The sequence below is a fragment of the Balaenoptera musculus genome, chromosome Y (assembly GCF_009873245.2).
Source record: "Balaenoptera musculus isolate JJ_BM4_2016_0621 chromosome Y, mBalMus1.pri.v3, whole genome shotgun sequence".
NCBI classification, from domain to species: Eukaryota; Metazoa; Chordata; class Mammalia; order Artiodactyla; family Balaenopteridae; genus Balaenoptera; species Balaenoptera musculus.
The window spans coordinates 2079007-2097943 of NC_045807.1; the positions used below are offsets into that span (position 1 = coordinate 2079007).

At 40.9% G+C, this 18937-nt stretch overlaps 1 protein-coding gene across 1 annotated transcript in view; it reads left to right on the forward strand.

Annotated features, from left to right (window-relative positions):
- The first annotated feature begins 3235 nt into the window (after window positions 1-3235).
- Window positions 3236-18937, forward strand: part of LOC118889464 (BCL-6 corepressor-like) — a 57382-nt gene continuing 41680 nt past the window's right edge. Inside the window, exons 1-3 of the mRNA XM_036841227.1 lie at window positions 3236-3256; window positions 14550-17366; window positions 18454-18637. Of these exons, the coding sequence (XP_036697122.1) occupies window positions 3236-3256; window positions 14550-17366; window positions 18454-18637 (3022 nt within the window). The remainder of the gene's footprint in view (window positions 3257-14549; window positions 17367-18453; window positions 18638-18937) is intronic.

Consider the following 18937-nt stretch of genomic DNA (forward strand, 5'->3'; position numbering starts at 1 on the left):
TCGGAGATGGCAAACTTTGCTGCTCCCGAAGCTTCCTTAGCCGGGCTCCTTCGCTTCTTAACATCCCCCTTTCCATGACCCAGACCTTTCCCCAATTACGCAACTTCCCTCTCGATCCACTTTTCGCCAGTCCCTAGCGGAGGACTTCAGGTCAGCGCCGGAACCCTCTCTCTCTCAGGAGGCCGTAGCTTCATATTCTTTTTAACGAGCTTCGGGCTGTAGTTGGCTGCCTTTCCTCGGACTCCCGCACAGGTTTCTTCTCGGATTCTTTCACGCATCCTTTGGCTGCATTGTTCGCTATCGTTTTTATTTCATAGCTATAAGTAATTAAAAATGCAGCCAACTTAAGCAGCGCCGCATGGAAACCGGGGGAGGACGGGAGGGTGTGAAAGGGACCCCGCCATTTTCCTGGGGACTGCGCTGCGGCAGATGTTGGCCTAAGGGGAGGGAGCTGCGATGGAAGCTCTGCTGAATTCTCTCGAGAACAGGAAAAAGAAGGCGGCGGATTTCCACGGCTTTCTTTTTTGTACTTGGTTCTCTGAAAACACGCCGCCTCCCCGGCGTTACCTCTTGGCGGATGGATAGTTCCCTAGAATTAGTGCCACGGCGCGTGCGTGTTTACGATTATGTAGCGAGCGTCCAGAGCGCGGTGGAGCGAGACCTACGCCAAGGGTAGCGGCTCGGCGGGCAACTCTGTGGGAGAGACCGAGTTTCTCTCGGCGTGCTCCGAAGTGTTAATCTCGTAAACTGGAAAAACCAACTGCCAGGAAACAGAACAAAGTAAGGGGTTCCCATTCGGTTGATCCACCGTCGGGTTAGACATGTTGATAAGTAAATACAGTTTTACGGCTGTCTGCATTCTCAGGCGTTGCTGTTTTGAATTTTTGGTTATAAGTTCAAGGGACTGGACGAAGAATATCCGTGTGCGGCGTGAGGTCGTGGTTTGGGGTTTGCGGGTGGATACTCGGTTCCCCTGTTGCGTGCAAGGAGTTCGGCTGGACGCAAGCATTGTTCCGGCTGGCTCACCGCCTGTCGCTTGCTAGACGGCACATTCCGGGGTTCTGGAGACAAACACCTTCCCTGGCTTGTAGGCTCAGGCCGGGCAAGGCTTAATTTACCATTAAAGAGGTTTTTCCAGAAAGTTCGCGATTTGCAACTGGACGCTGAGTGCCTGTATTGGCGTTCGGCGTCTTAAGGGTGGCGCTTGCAGAATGGATGAGGGGGAAGAGGAAAGCAAACGGAGAATTACTTGAAGAGGTGTATTTAAATACGCGAGGACTGCATTTTAAGACAAAGCTTAGAGAGGAATTAGCTCGCTTCAAGTAGGTATTTGTATAGAGTAGTGCAAATGAGACAGCTCTGTGTTTTAGCTGCATTTGTCCCCTTTTTGGGATGAGGCTAGGGCAGGACAAGTGGTATTGGGTTCCCTGGAGAAGCTTCTTGACATGGGACTAAACATGTGGAAGAAACAGCGTCATCCCAGAAAGTGTGCTGAGTGGCCAGCACAGATATATTTATTTCTGACACTTTCCCTACCTCTGAAAATGGACGCTGCGTCTGTTGGATTTCTTTTGCTGTGACAGAATTCCGTGTGTGGAGGGCATTTAAATGGTAGGTCATTAAATAGATGCTCATACTTGGAGATTTCAATTATAACTAGCTTCTCCAGCCTTCTCACTACACTCCCACCCGGTGTGTGGTCTGGACTTTCTCATGTTTCCTCTCGTATTTACTTTGGACACATATTTCACTGCTTAGAGGAGCTCAGGAGATGGCGATTATTAATAGGTGGTTGATGTTTATTCCTAGACTGGTCGCCCTTGTGTAACTAACTTATACGCCATCCTACACCGGGATTGCCTCGGTTGGGAAGGAGGTCCTGAGGCTTTTTGGCGCTTTCGGCTGGGACTGTGAGGGGCACAGCGAGGTCCTTTGAGGCCCTGGGTGCCTGAGAGTTAATAAATGTTCTGATGAATGAATTCGACAGGTCATTGGCTATTCTCTCTAGACTTCTGAAGTGCGGGCCAGTTCTGTGCCTCCTGGGCTGGGCCCCTGAGGCCCCGGTTGAGAAAAGCGCCGCTGCCAAGTGGAGGGTGACTGGCAGTGAGGACGGCCATGAGGCTAGCATAACTTATCCGGACGGACGCGTTATACGCTGCGCCTAAAGGCCAAGCACTCGGCCCTTTGTTCCTACTCTTAGTCGCCTGGACACATGTCTAACTTGCTCCGATTCGCGTCGCTGCCGACCTGCCCCTCCTTGCCTCCCTCCCTAAACGCTTGTCGAAGCACTACGCTTGTGCTCCTTGCCCGCTTGGGGATTAGGCAAGAAAATAAATAAGTGAACAGACTTCATACATAGAATACATACGTGTGTCTATATCCTGGAATGCAGCACTGTGACTGAGCAGGCGGCCAGGCTGGCCCGGGAAGGAACACCTATGCACTGGTGCCTTCGGGTGCGTGTATGTCCCCGACCCCCACCACGTAGGCGTCATCAGGGTTGCCTGGTTGTGTCCGCCGTGAACTGTACCGCGCCCTCGAGGGGATTGTTGGTGTGCTTGTAATAGATTGGTTCGACAGAAACGGACACTCCTGCTGGCTGAAGAAGGGGGAGAGGAGGAAGACTGGTAGCTGGGGAAGGGTGGGATGCAGAAGCGCTGGCCAACACCCACTAGCAGGATTGTGCAACCCAGCCTTCCAGGTCTCATGGAGCAAAGTGGAAGGAAGGCTTCTGGGTTTTCTTTTCTCTTAACCCTGTAGAGGTACTGGAAATTGTATAATGGACAAGGTGGTGGAGCAAAGCCTAATGGATATTCCTGGAGGCAGAGTATCCTCCATAGGGAAGGGATGGCAGTCTTGGCCTACTACTTCCTTTTCTTTTCTGTTCACATCCAGGTGCATGGGGTTTAATTCTTGGACGTACCAAAAGCAGGTGCTAGAGTGTCTAGTTTTACTTGGTCATTCTTAGTGGGGTAACAGTGAGCATACACGACAGGCATGCTCCCTTAAGGAACGGAACTTGGTGTACTAACCCCAGCATTCACAGGAAGGATTCATGCTGGTGTTCAAATACAGGAAAGTCTGCGTACCGCTCTGTGGTTGCATAGAGACCCTGACCAATGTTGATCCAGAAGGAAGACCTAAGCCTAAAATAGCAGAGCCGTGTGTACAGGTAGCCACTGGAGAGAACAAAGGGGACCTTGAGTCATGTGTATAAATAGACACACCTTCAACCATGAACTTCTGGGGGAGACAGGTGAGAAATGGGCAGGGAGATAGCCTCCAAACAGGAATTGGAGACTAATATGTGGATGCTTTGGAGCCAATATTGGATTGGTCTAAAAACTTAATATACTGATGCAGGTATTTGTCTAGTTCTGTCCAAAACTTGATTTAGTGGGTGGATTCTATCTAAGAGGATTGATGGGAGGCTGTGCTGTATCATTACTTTAGATTCCACATATAAGTGATCTCAGATGAGATGTCTTTCTTTGTCTCACTGTACTTAATATGATAATCTCTAGGTCCATCTTTGTAGCTGCAAATGGCGTTATTTCATTCTTTTTTATGGCTGAGTAATATTCTAGTGTGTGTGTGTGTGTGTGTGTGTGTGTGTATGTATATATACACCATATCTTCTTTAGCCATTCATTTGTGGATGGACATTTAGGTTGCTTCCATGTATTGGCTATTTGTAACATGTGATAGAATTTTTTAAGGCTGAATAATATTCCATATGTGTATATAACACAGTTTATATATCTATGCATCTACTGAGAAATGGATAATGGTTTCCTCCTTTTTGCTGTTAGGCATAATGCTCCAGTGATGATGGTTGTGCAGATGTCTTTTTAAGACTCTGCCTTCTGTTCTTTTGGATATATATTTAGCTATAGGTAATGTGTTTTTTAATTTTTTGAGGAACCTCTCTATTGTTTTCTGTAGAACTAGCATCATTTACTTTCTCAAAAACAGTACAGGAGGGTTCCAGTTACTCCATATGCTCACCAACATTTGTTATTTTCTATTTTTTTGTTTGTTTTCTGTTTTTTTTTAAACGGCCCTCCTAATGGATGTGAAATGCTAGCTCATTGTGGTTTGTAAATTTATATTTATATCATTTTAGAGAAATGTCTATTCAAGTCGGTTCCACATTTTAAAAGTTGGGGTTTTTGTATTGCTAAATTGTTGAAGTTCTTTGTATCTTCTGGATATTAACCCTTTATCAGATATACCATCAGCAAATATTTTTCCCATTTTATAGGTTTCTTTTTTACTGTGTTGACTATGTCCTTTGATGCAGAGATGTTTTTCACTGATTTAGTTCCATTTATCTATTTTGGTGTCAGATCCAGGAAATTATTGCCAACCCTAATGAAGCCTTCCTATATTTTCTTCTAGGAGTTTATGGTTTGGGGTTTTACGTTTAACTGTTTAATCCATTTGATTTAATTTTTGAATATGTTATAAGGGTCTGGCTTTATTCTTTTACATGTGAATTCCAGTTTTCCAACAGCATTTGTTGAGGAGACTGTACTGTTCCCAGTGTGGTTTTGACACTGTTGTTGAAGATCAACTGACCATATAAATATGAGGGTTTATTTCTGGGCTTTCTGTCTGTTCTGTTGCTCTGTTTCTTTCCTTATGTACTGGTGCCACGCTATATTGATTACTCTAGCTTTGTAATATGTTTTAAATCCACAAAGTGTAAGTCCTCCAACTTTCTTCTTCCTTTTCAAGTTTGTTTGGGCTTTTTGGAGTTTCTTGAGAATCCATACAATTTTAGGATTTTAAAAATATTTCTGCAAAAATGCTGTTGGGATTTTGAGAGATATTGTGTTGAATGTGCAGGTTGTTTTGAGAAATATTGATATCTTTACAATATTAAGTCTTCCAATTCATGAACATAGAATGTCTTTCAATATATTGTATCTTCTTTAATTTCTTTCAGCAGTGTTTTGTAGCTTCAGCATACAAGTCATTTGCCTCCTTGGTTAAGTATTTTATTGTTTTTAATGCTGTTGTAATACAATTTCTTTGTTAATTGCCTTTTCTGATTATTTATTGTTAGTGTACAGAAAAATGCGGCTGACTTTTGTGTGTTGATTTTGTATCTTCAGTGTTGCTGAAAATTCATTTACTAGTTCTAACAGCTCTTTTCTTGGTGGAGTCTGTAGGGTTTTCTGCATAAAAGATTATGTCATCTATGAACAGAGAAATTCTATTTCTTTATTTCCAATTTGGATCACTTTTTTCCCTTTGATTATTTTGACTCGCTTTGACTTTCAATACTGTGTTTAATAGACTGAAGAGAGAGGACATCTTTGTCTTGTACCTTTCTTGTTCCTGTGGAAAAGCTTCCAATCTTTCACCATTGAGTATGAAGTTAACTATGGACTTTTCATATTTGGCTTCTATATTGTTGAGGTAGTTTCCTTCTACTTCCCAATTGTTGAATTCTTTTTATTATAAAATAGTGTTGAATTTTGTCAAACCTTTTTCTGCATCAGTCGAGATGATTATGTGTTTTTTTTCTTCATTCTGGTAAGGTGTTTACATTGATGGTTCAATATGTTGAGCCATGCTGGCATCGAAGAATCAATCTCCTGTAACTTGTCGTATAGCATAATCCTTTAAAAATGTCATCGAACTGTAATCTAGTGTTTTGTTGAACATTTTTGTATAAATATTCACTAGGGATAGTTGTAGTTCTTGTTTTTGCAGTGTGTCTCATGTGCATGAGACAGTATTGCTCTAACAGAATGAATTTGGAAGTCTTCCCTTCTTTTCAACTTTTTGGTAGAGTTTGAGGAGGACTGGTGTTAAATCTTTTTAAATTGCTTGGCAGTATTTTCCAGTGTGGCCAAGTGATCCTGGCTTTTTCTTTATTGGGAGGTTTTTGATTCTTGATTCAGTCTCCTTACTGGTTGTAAATTTGTTTAGATTTTGTTTCTTCATAGAAAATTGGTAGGTTTTATGTATTTGCTTACAGTTCTTTTTATTTCTCTGACAATATTTGTAATGTTTTCCCTTTCATTTGATTTTAGTTAATTTGAATCTATTTTTTTCTTGGTTAATTTAGCTAAGGATTTGTCAGTTTTGCTGGTACTTTTTTTTTAAAGGGCTTACTTTCCTAGATTTTTTTGTATTGTTTTTCTTTTCTTGATTTCATTGATCTCTACTCTCATCTTTATCATTTCCTTCCTTGTGCTAGCTTTGGGTTTAGTTCTTATTTTTCTTGAGGTATAAAATGAAGTTATTGATTTGAGATTTCTTGTTTTTCACTCGAAGAATTTACAACTATAAACTTCCTCTTTGTGCTGTTTTCACTGCATCTCATAAGGTTTTATATATTGTGTTCTCATTTGTCTCTGGGTATTTTAAAGTTTCTTTTTGTGATTTCTTCTTTGACCCATTTTTTACGGAGTGAGAGTGATGTTTAATTTCCACATATTTGTGGGTTTTTCAGTTTTCCTTCTGTTGATTTCAGGTTTCATTCTATTGGGTCTGGAAAGATGTTTGGTATGATTTGCATCTTTTTAGATTTAGTAAGAGTTGGTTTGTTCACTAACACATAGTCTGTCCTGGACCATGTTCTCATGTTCTACATGCTCATAAGAAAAATGCATAATATTCTGCTGTTGGATGTAGTGTTTGGTATATATATGTCTGCAAGCTGTAGTTGGCCTTTGGAGTTAAGTTCTTTTCTTTTCTTATTCATCGTTTGTCTGGTTATTCTATCTATTATTGAGTTACTATTATTGAATTGCAGGCTATTCCTACCTTCAATTCTGTCAATGTTTTGTTTAAATATTTAGCAGTTTTGGTGTTTGATGCATTTATATTTAAAATTGTTATTTCTTCCTGGTCCTTGTGAATTTGCCCTTTCATCATTGTATACTGTGTGTTCATTTGTCTCTTTTTTTTTTAAACATCTTTATTGAAGTGTAATTGCTTCACAATGGTGTGTTAGTGTCTGTTTTATAACAAAATGAATCAGCTACACATATACACACATTCCCATATCTCCTCCCTCCCGCATCTCCCTCCCTCCCTCCCACCCTCCCCATCCCACCCTCCCAGGCGGTCACAAAGCACCGAGCTCATCTCCCTGTGCTATGCGGCTGCTTCCCACTAGCTATCTATTTTACGTTTGGTAGTGTATATATGTCCATGACACTCTCTCACCCTGTCACATCTCACCCCTCCGCCTCCCCATATCCTCAAGTCCATCCTTTAGTAGGTCTGTGTCTTTATTCCCATCTTGCCACTAGGTTCTTCATGACCTTCTTTTTTTTTTCCCGTAGATTCCATATATATGTGTTAGCATACTGTATTTGTTTTTCTCTTTCTGACTTACTTCACTCTGTATGACAGACTCTAACTCCATCCACCTCATTACAAATACCTCCATTTCATTTCTTTACATGGCTGAGTAATATTCCATTGTATATATGTGCCACATCTTCTTTATCCATTCATCCGATGATGGACACTTAGGTTGCTTCCATGTCCTGGCTATTGTAAATAGAGCTGCAATGAACATTTTGGTACATGACTCTTATTGAATTATGGTTTTCTCAGGGTATATGCCCAGTAGTGGGATTGCTGGGTCGTATGGTAGTTCTATTTGTAGTTTTTTAAGGAACCTCCATACTGTTCTCCATAGTGGCTGTATCAATTTACATTCCCACCAACAGTGCAAGAGTGTTCCCTTTTCTCCACACCCTCTCCAGCATTTATTGTTTGTAGGTTTTTTGATGATGGCCATTCTGACCGGTGTGAGATGATACCTCATTGTAGTTTCGATTTGCATTTCTCTAATGATTAATGATGTTGAGCATCCTTTCATGTGTCTGTTGGCCATCTGTATATCTTCTTTAGAGAAATGTCTGTTTAGGTCTTCTGCCCATTTTTGGATTGGGTTGTTTGTTTTTTTGTTATTGAGCTGCATGACCTGCTTGTAAATCTTGGAGATTAATCCTTTGTCAGTTGCTTCATTTGCAAATATTTTCTCCCATTCTGAGGGTTGTCTTCTGGTCTTGTTTATGGTTTCCTTTGCTGTGCAAAAGCTTTTAAGTTTCATTAGGTCCCATTTGTTTATTTTTGTTTTTATTTCCATTTCTCTAGGAGCTGGGTCAAAAAGGATCTTGCTGTGATTTATGTCATAGAGTGTTCTGCCTATGTTTTCCTTCTAAGAGTTTGATAGTGTCTGGCCTTACACTTAGGTCTTTAATCCATTTTGAGTTTATTTTTGTGTATGGTGTCAGGGAGTGTTCTGATTTCATACTTTTACATGTACCTGTCCAATTTTCCCAGCACCACTTATTGAAGAGGCTGTCTTTTCTCCACTGTATATGCTTGCCTCCTTTATCAAAGATAAGGTGACCATATGTGCGTGGCTTTATCTCTGGGCTTTCTATCCTGTTCCATGGATCTACATCTCTGTTTTGGTGCCAGTACCAAACTCTCTTGATTACTGTAGCTTTGTAATATAGTCTTAAGTCAGGGAGCCTGATTCCTCCAGCTCCATTTTTCGTTCTCAAGATTGCTTTGGCTGTTCGGGGTCTTTTGTGTCTCCGTACAAATTGTGAAATTTTTTGTTCTAGTTCTGTGAAAAATGCCAGTGGTAGTTTGATAGGGATTGCATTGAATCTGTAGATTGCTTTGGGTAGTAGAGTCATTTTCACAATGTTGATTCTTCCAATCCAACAACATGGTATATCTCTCCATCTCTTTGTATCATCTTTAATTTCTTTCATCAGTGTCCTATAATTTTCTGCATACAGGTCTTTTGTCTCCTTAGGTAGGTTTATTCCTAGACATTTTATTCTTTTTGTTGCAATGGTAAACGGGAGTGTTTTCTTAATTTCACTTTCAGATTTTTCATCATTAGTGTATAGGAATGCAAGAGATTTCTGTGCATTAATTTTTTATCGTGCAACTTTACCAAATTCATTGATAAGCTCTAGTGGTTTTCTGGTGGCATTTTTAGGATTCTCTACGTATCGTATCATGTCATCTGCAAACAGTGACAGTTTTACTTTTTGTTTTCCAACTTGTATTCCTTTTATTTCTTTTTCTTCTCTGATTGCTGTGGCTAGGACTTCCAAAACTATGTTGAATAATAGTGGTGAGAGTGGGCAACCTTGTCTTGTTCCTGATCTTAGTGGAAATGGTTCCAGTTTTTCACCACTGAGGACAATGTTGGCTGTGGGTTTGTCATATATGGCCTTTATTATGTTGAGGAAAATTCCCTCTATGCCTACTTTCTGCAGGGTTTTTATCATAAATGGGTGTTGAATTTTGTCGAAAGCTTTCTCTGCATCTATTGAGATGATCATATGGTTTTTCTCTTTCAATTTGTTAATATGATGTATCACGTTGATTGATTTGCGTATATTGAAGAATCCTTGCATTTCTGGGATAAACCCCACTTGATCATGGTGTATAATCCTTTTAATGTGCTGTTGGATTGTGTTTGCTAGTATTTTGTTGAGGATTTTTGCATCTATGTTCATCCGTGATATTGGCCTGTAGTTTTCTTTCTTTGTGACATCTTTGTCTGGTTTTGGTATCAGGGTGATGGTGGCCTCGTAGAATGAGTTGGGGAGTGTTCCTCCCTGTACAATATTTTGGAAGAGTTTGAGAAGGATAGGTGTTAGCTCTTCTCTAAATATTTGATAGAATTCGCCTGTGAAGCCATGTGGTCCTGGGCTTTTGTTTGTTGGAAGATTTTTAATCACAGTTTCAATTGTGATTGGTCTGTTCATATTTTCTATTTCTTCCTGGTTCAGTCTTGGTAGGTTGTGCATTTCTCAGAATTTGTTCATTTCTTCCAGGTTGTCCATTTTATTGGCATAGAGTTGCTTGTAGTAATCTCCCATGATCGTTTGTATTTCTGCAGTGTCAGTGGTTACTTCTTTTTCATTTCTAATTCTATTGATTTGAGTCTTCTCCCTTTTTTTCTTGATGAGTCTGGCTAATGGTTTATCAATTTTGTTTATCTTCTCGAAGAACCAGCTTTTAGTTTCATTGATTTTTGCTATTGTTTCCTTCATTTCTTTTTCATTTATTTCTGATGTGATCTTTATGATTTCTTTCCTTCTGCTAGCTTTGGGGTTTTTTTGCTCTTCTTTCTCTAATTGCTTTAGATGCAAGGTTAGGTTGTTTATTCGAGATGTTTCCTGTTTCTTGATGTAGGCTTGTATTGCTATAAACTTCCCTCTTAGCACTGCTTTTGCTGCATCCCATAGGTTTTGGGCCGTCGTGTCTCCATTGTCATTTGTTTCTAGGTATTTTTTGATTTCCCCTTTGATTTCTTCAGTGATCACTTTGTTATTAAGTAGTGTATTGTGTAGCCTCCATGTGTTTGTGTTTTTTACAGATCTTTTCCTGTAATTGATACCTAGTCCCATAGCGTTGTGGTCGGAAAAGATACTTGATACGATTTCAATTTTCTTAAATTTACCAAGGCTTGATTTGTGACCCAAGATATGATCTATCCTGGAGAATGTTCCATGAGCACTTGAGAAAAATGTGTATTCTGTTGTTTTTGGGTGGAATGTCCTATAACTATCAATTAAGTCCATCTTGTTTAATGTATCATTTAAAGCTTGTGTTTCCTTATTTATTTTCATTTTGGATGATCTGTCCATTGGTGAAAGTGGGGTGTTAAAGCCCCCTACCATGATTGTGTTACTGTCTATTTCCCCTTTTATGGCTGTTAGTATTTGCCTTATGTATTGAGGTGCTCCTATGTTGGGTGCATAAATATTTACAATTGTTACACCTTCCTCTTGGATCGATCCCTTGATCATTATATAGTGTCTTTCTTTGTCTGTTGTAATAGTCTTTATTTTAAAGTCTATTTTGTCTGATATGAGAATTACTACTCCAGCTTTCTTTTGATTTCCATTTGCATGGAATATCTTTTTCCATCCCCTCACTTTCAGTCTGTATGTGTCTCTAGGTCTGAAGTGGGTCTCTTGTAGACAGCATATATATGGATCTTGCTTTTGTATCCATTCAGCCAGTCTGTGTCTTTTGGTGGGAGCACTTAATCCATTTACATTTAAGGTAATTATCGATATGTATGTTTCTATTCCCATTTTCTTAAATGTTTTGGGTTTGTTATTGTAGGTGTTTTCCTTCTCTTGTGTTTCTTGCCTAGAGAAGTTCCTTTAGCATTTGTTGTAAAGCTGGTTTGGTGGTGCTGAACTCTCTTAGCTTTTGCTTGTCTGTAAAGGTTTTAATTTCTCCATCAAATCTGAATGAGATCCTTGCTGGGTAGATTAATCTTGGTTGTAGGTTTTTCTCCTTCATCACTTTAAATATATCCTGCCACTCCCTTCTGGCTTGCAGAGTTTCTGCTGAAAGATCAGATGTTAACCTTATGGGGGTTCCCTTGTGTGTTATTTGTTGTTTTTCCCTTACTGCTTTTAATATGTTTTCTTTATATTTAATTTTTGACAGTTTGATTAATATGTGTCTTGGCGTGTTTCTCCTTGGATTTTTCCTGTATGGGACTCTCTGTGCTTCCCGGACTTGATTAACTATTTCCTTTCCCATATTAGGGAAGTTTTCAACTATAATCTCTTCAAATATTTTCTCAGTCCCTTTCTTTTTCTCTTCTTCTTCTGGGACCCCTATAATTCGAATGTTGGTGCGTTTAATGTTGTCCCAGAAGTCTCTGAGACAGTCCTCAGTTCTTTTCATTCTTTTTTCTTTATCCTGCTCTGCAGTAGTTATTTCCACCATTTTATCTTCTAGGTCACTTATCCTTTCTTCTGCCTCAGTTATTCTTCTATTGATCCCATCTAGAGTATTTTTAATTTCATTTATTGTGTTTTTCATCATTGCTTGGTTCCTCTTTAGTTTTTCTACGTCCTTTTTAAATGTTTCTTGCATTTTGTCTATTCTATTTCCAAGATTTTGGATCATCCTTACTATCATTATTCTGAATTCTTTTTAAGGTAGACTACTTATTTCCTCTTCATTTGTTAGGTGTGGTGTGTTTTGACCCTGCTCCTTCATCTGCTGTGTGTTTTTCTGTCGTCTCATTTTGCTTATCTTACTGTGTTTGGAATCTCCTTTTCACAGGCTGCAGGTTTGTAGTTCCGTTGTTTTTGGTATCTGTCCCCAGTGGCTAAGGTTGGTTCAATGTTTGTGTAGGCTTCCTGGTGGAGGGAACTAGTGCCTGTGTTCTGGTGGATGAGGCTGGATCTTGTGTTTCTGGTGGGCACGTCCACGTCTGGTGGTGTGTTTTGGGGTGTCTGTGACCTTATTATGATTTTAGGCAGCCTCTCTGCTAATGGATGGGGCTGTGTTCCTGTCTTGCTAGTTGTTTGGCATAGGGTGTCCAGCACTGTAGCTTGCTGGTCGTTGAGTGAAGCTGGGTCTTGATGTTGAGATGGAGATCTCTGAGAGAATTTTGCCATTTGGTATTACGTGGAGCTGGGAGGTCTCTTGTGGACCAGTGTCCTGAAGTTGGCTCTCCGACCTCAGAGGTACAGCCCTGATGCCTGGCTGGAGCACCAAGAGCCTTTCATCCACACGGCATGTCATTATGAGGCTTCCCACGTAGTATGTGTCAGCTGTGAAACTGTTCCATCTGCCTGAAAATTCAGCTTCTCCCTGCTGGTCTTGGAGAGTCTCCTGGAGAGGCTGGGGGTGGCTGTAGCTCACGCCGAGGACACAGACCCTAGGCTAGCGGCAGCCACACTCAAAAACTCCTTCCACCCATTTGTCTCTTTTGATAACTTTTTGTTTTGTTTTGTTTTTGTTTTTTATTTTTTTCTTTTGACAACTTTTGACTTAAAGTCTGTTTTTTTATGATATTGGTATAGCCAGTTCTCCTGTCTTTTGGTTACTATTTACGTGAAGTATCTTTTTCCATCTTTTCACTCTCAGCCTGTGAGTGTTCTAAAGTAAGTCTCTATTAGACAGCATATAGTTAGATCCTGTGTTTTTATCAAGTTAGTTAATGTATTTATTTTGACTGGAGTTTATTTAATTTACATTTGAAATAATTACTGATAGGGAATGATTTACTGTTATCTTTGCTGTTTTCTGTATGTCTTGAGTGTTTTGGTTCCTCATTTTTTCTTTTAATGTCTTACTTTGTTAGGTCAACTTTTTGTAGTGATATGCTTTGATTGTCTTTTTATTTCCTTTGTGTATATTCTGTACATATTTTCTTTCTGGTTACCATGGGGATTATATAAAACATCTTTCAATAATAATAATATATTTTAAATTGGTAACATCCATGGTATATAAAAACTATGTATTTTTAGGTTCACTGTCTCCATATAGGTGTCAAAAATTAATGTCTTTATATATATTGTCTCCATTAACATAGACATGATTTTTATTGTTTCATAGTACAGTTAAAAATGGACATACAGACCCATATTACAGTAGTACAAGGTCCTTTATTTACCTGTCTATTTAACTTTATGGGAGAATCTTGTAATCCACATAACTTTGTGTTTCTATAGAGCATCTTTTTGTTTCAACTTAAAGGACTCCCTTTAGAATTTTTTCTAGGGAAGTTCTTGTGGTAATGAATTCCTTTATTGTTTTTGTTTTGTGTCTTTTTTTTTAATCTGGGAAAAGCCTTAATTTCTCCTCCAGTTTTGAAGGACATTTTTGCAGATGTTGTAATGTTGTATTCTTGGTTAACAATTACTTTTTTTCACACTTTTAATTTTATCATCCACTGCTTTTTTGCCTGCAAGATTTCAGCTAAGAAATCCGTTAATAATTTTATAGAGGTTCCCATGTTTGTGATGAGTCACTTTTGTCTTACTGCTTTCAAGATTCTGTCTTTGGCTCTGTCAGTGCCATCGGCTGGATACATTTCTAGCCTTTAAGTAGACCCTTACAGTTTACCTTTTACCAGTAAAATATGAAACACAGGACTATCTTCAGACACTAGGGAGAGGAAACAAAAGATGTAACCACAGTTTGACCCTTAGACTCTTCATTGATTTAGAAATGAGACAGGTAATATGCCATGTTCCAGTTGTCCAATGGAAGATTGTTTTTGGTTATATTAATTTGTGCCTTCCTATATCCAGGAAAGAATCCCTTCCACAACCCTGACAGGGCTGGGGAGGTTTAGTGTGAGTTCTGAATCCCATGAGGGTAGTGCAAAGTGGTGGAGATGGTGTTCTCTCAATTGTATTATAGAATTTTTGCCAAGAAGGTGAACTTTTCAGAGTTAATAGATGACTTAATTAATAATTATATTAACTTAATTAATATATATTAACTCTAAAGGGGTAAACATTTTACATGCTTTTAGAATGCTAGTTGAACAGAGCAGTGAAGAAAGCAGGGAGCACTTTTCACTGCCATGAGATAGGATTTGTATTAGTGGAAAAAGCAAGCCCCATGAGTATTTTATTTTTAGTTCATCTTTAACCATGGTTACTCTAATGTTAGGCTGCTGTCGTAATAAATTAATTTGCAGATTTTCTTTGGGGTGGGTACTGTTGCTTTGAAGGAATGGTAAGTAACACCCATGTTCTTTTTCTGTAAAGGTGGCTGTGACTACTGCCCACTGGATCGATGGCGTGGCAGTGGTGAGCATGGACCGCAGTGGCCTGATCCCGAAAGAGCTCTGTGTACCTGAAGGCATTATATCTTCTGGTTTGTGTGAACTGGGCTCAGAGAAAGATCAGGAGGCTGCCATGAGCTCTTTAGGTGGCCCTGGGTTTTCTTCAGAAAGAAATCCAGAGATGCAGTTCACACCGAATATACCTGAGACAGTGGAGGCTTCCGCTGTCTCTGAAGAACCCCCAGATAGCTTCAATGCTGTTTACAAAACACCACCTCGTATGCAAAAAAGTGCTATACCTACAGCAGAAACATTGGGCTTAGATAGGTCTGCTAGTAACAGATGCAGACCTCTCAACATCAGTGGGGCTAATCATCTGCAGATGCCCTGGATCAATCCTTACATGGGGGAGGCCACGCCATCCATCTCCCCTTTCCACAGCTCACCAAATAAGTATTCACTGAACATGTACAAGACCTTGCCACTTCAGCAGTCTCACAGCTTAGTCCAGCCACTGTATTCTCCAGTTTTCAGAAATGAGGAGCACTTTTTCTACCTGCCACCACCTCACTCTGTCAGTCCCTACATGCCATCATCTGTTGCTTCACCTGTGAGGTTCTCAGTGCCTTCAGCCTCTCCAGATGTCCCGCCTCTGTCCCGCTTCTGGTCCAGAAGCCTGCCCTGGGAGATGGGCATCAGTCCTGGGAACCAGTTTAATTCCCACTCATATCTCCACATTCATAACAGTGAGCAGTCTAGGGTGCTCTCTGCCAAGGAAGTCACCCATGGCCAGCTGGAGGACACAGCTCTCCTATTGCCTCCCTCACCTTGGCCTTTACCAAGAGTCCACTTTGCTTCCCAGCCCTGTGCAGACACCTACTCTGAATTTCATAAGCACTCTGCCATGATTTCCACCTCGCCCTCCATTTCCCTGTCAAAGCCATATATGACAGTCAGCAGCGAGTTCCCCATGGCCAGGCTCTGCAGCAGCGAATATCTGAAGACTGCAGAAGGAGGCAGAAGTGCTCAGCCAGTTCCTGAGCACATCTGGAAAACAGCAGGTGAACACAGAAAAGGTGTCCGGTCACCTCCTCTGTTGAAGAAGCATATGGTTACCAAAGACGTCATTAATAAGCCCCTAGACTTGTCTTCTGAAGTGGTGGATGTAGATGCTTTCACAGCTGACCGCATGAAAAAGAAGGCTCCCAAGGTCCTGGTTTACAGCAGAACTGGAAGTGGCCTAGTGCTCTCCAGAAGTGAGATTCCGAAAGAAACACTGTCTCCTCCAGGAAACAACTGTGCTGCCTATAGATCTGAGATCATTAACATGGCTCCATCATCCTGGGTGGTGCCTGGACCAAGTTGTAACAAAGAGAACAATGGCAAAGGCCTGCCACTGAAAAACAAGGCCTTGGACTGGGCCATCTCGCAGCAGCACAGTTCTTCATGTCTCCAAGTGAGCAACACAGGTGCCGCAGTCACTAATGTTTTGGGGTCAGTGCTGAGCACGGACCACCCAGCCTTTGTGTTGCCAGTTCCAGATGCCAATGCAGATGGCAGCAAGACTAGCAGGAGCTCCATGGATTCAATGGCACGTTTTAATCAACACATGGGCCAGCCCCTGACCGCAACTGCCAAGCATGGCAGTGACACCAGCAGCAAGGGCACCAAAGCCAGCAACCCAGAGCCGAGTTTCAAAGCAAATGAGAATGGCTTTCCACCAATTTCAATATTTCTATCTCCAAATGAGGCGTTCAGGTCCCCACCAATTTCTTACCCTAGGAGTTACCTCCCTTGCCCAGCACCTGAAAGCACTCATCTGAGTCCCATTTCCTTACATGGTGAGGGACCTATCTACCCTCACCCAGTTTTGTTGCCAAACAGTACTCTCTTTCCCGGGCACCTTGCCACAAAGCCTAGATTGCCCTACAGGGTACCCTTGGGCCAGCCAGAGTTTGTGACCAACCAAGATGCGTTGGACGTGGTGCAGCCCACTATGCCCACTAAAGAAGAGAAACCAGAGAAGTTGTCCTCGTCCCACGACAGAGCCTCCTATGAGGACTCAACCATTCGGAATCAGATTCCTGAGATGTTGGAAGCTAACAGCACCACGTTACATCCAGAAGTCTCCACTAACAAGAACCTAAATGCAACCCTTATCTGGAATCAAGGGAAAACTCCCATCAGGAGTGACAGTCTTGTCTGTGTAGATCTTCTCCAGGAAAAGCCAGATGCGAAACCTGATGCAGACATATCCAAAGCCAGGTTCACGGCTGAGAGTGTTGGCCAGAGTGCTGAGCCCACCAAACCCCGAACTGACCCAGCCCTGCAGCCACGCCAGGATTTCATTGCCCTGAAAGAGGAGTTGGGGCGGATCAGTGACTTCCAGGAAGCCTGTACTTTCAAACAAGCTCCAGGCCAGTCTGTCTTCCGTTTAAGCAAGGAGAATGTTCCAGTGGGAACCAACAAGGAGAACCTGGCGATGTCGGTCTTGACTCCATTCCTGGAGCCAACTCTTGGGAATGATGGCCCTGCGGTAACTTCTGGTGAAACCCAAAAGGATCCCAAACCACTTTGCTTGGGCAGTGCCCCACCGAGTGTGGACGTCACCCCCACTTATACCAAGGATGGAGTTGATGAGGCAGAATCAAACGATGTCAAAGTTCTGAAACCAAAGCTATCTAAGCTGGCAAAGAGAATTGCAAACTCTACTGGTTACGTGGGTGACCAGTTCAAATGTGTTACTACTGAACTGTATGCAGATTCCAGTCAGCTCAGCCGGGAGCAGCGGGCATTGCAGGTGCATCCCCGACCCAAATTTCAGGAGGTTGACTAGTTGTCAGTTTTTTAAATGTATGAAGAGGATTGGGGGGACATGGTAGGGCAGGACACTAGGCAGATTTAATTAATGAAGCTTATGGTAATTGAAACCTTTGAAATGTCTCCAGTAAGGGGAGTACATGGTAGCACTTAGGAGGTTCGTGTATCTGCATACTTCAAGTGATTGTGTAGACTATAAAAGGACTTCACTAAAATGCTGATATCAGAAGTTTTAATAATTGCAAAGGTTGTGTGATGTTTACAAGCTGCTTTGATTTCTGTGCTGTTACTGTCTGTTAACAGTTATACCTAGAATTGCTGTTCAGAATGCCCTATGTGGTGATAGTTGGTGGAAGTGTGTAGGAGCCACATGTCTGTGGCATTCATGCAGCCTTCACACACACGCGCACGCACGTGTGCACACACCCCTAGCATAATGAGCTATAGCCTGTATCTAACTCAGTAGTGAATTATCATTCGTACAGGAATTTATCAAGATTTTTAGCATTATTTAAAAGATTAATGAAGTCAAATTATTGCTGTAATGTCATGAAAAAAGTTGGCACATGTTTATAAAAATGGATAAAGTTATGTAAATGACCCATTGAATGCCCACCTTAATTACATGAATAGAAAGATTGCAAAAGGACAGTATTGTATCTACCTGGCTCACCATCAGTTCTGCAAATTTCTTTTTTTCAAATTATTTTTACTAGAATATTACATAAACTTTTAGAATTAAATTTTATTACAAAATATTTGAAGGGAAGTTTATAGCTTATGCCCATCTTTGTTCATTGTGCATCTCTTCTTACTACTGTTTTATCTTTGTTTTTATTTATCTCCAAAAGAGAATGTATTTTTGCAATAGTGTGTTCATGAATATACATACATACAGCATATGTATCTGCATGCCAAATTTTATGAAAAGGATATGGTAATACAGCTTTATTTCATAAATTGTATTTGTTTTCAGGGAAACATTTTTTTGGAGATACTTAAAGATAAGGCAACTAAAATATCTTTAATGGTAAGGTGTATTTTTTCCATATTCATTCTCTTTCTAGCGTGCAATGTTGCGCTTCTTGGAGCTGGAGATGAAAGAGAGAAAATGTGGCCACCCTGCAACCAAAGGCTCTGAGGTGTGCAAGTTCAGCCCTGCTGACCGGGAAAGCCTGAAAGGAAATCAGGGCAAAAAGCGGAAGAAGGTAACCCTGGAGGCCACTGACAACCAGAATGATAGTGAGAGATGTAAGTAGCTTGAGTGTGGTACCACAGTTATGAGAATGGGGTTGAGTCTACTCTCAGAATTGAGGGAGGTGAGAGGAAGGAATTCACTTTGCAGTATGGCGGCTGCAGGGGGAAATAGGCTGCTCTTTCAGTCTGCAGAGTGAAGGGTTGATTGTCCTTTTGAAAGTTGGGGCATCCAAGAAAGAAGCACATAGGGTGGATTATTTCCTGGGACACATATCCTTTTTCAAAGAAGCACTGGCCCTGAAGTTAGAAATACTCTAATATGGTACGTCTCTGGGTACATCTCTGTGGCAGTGG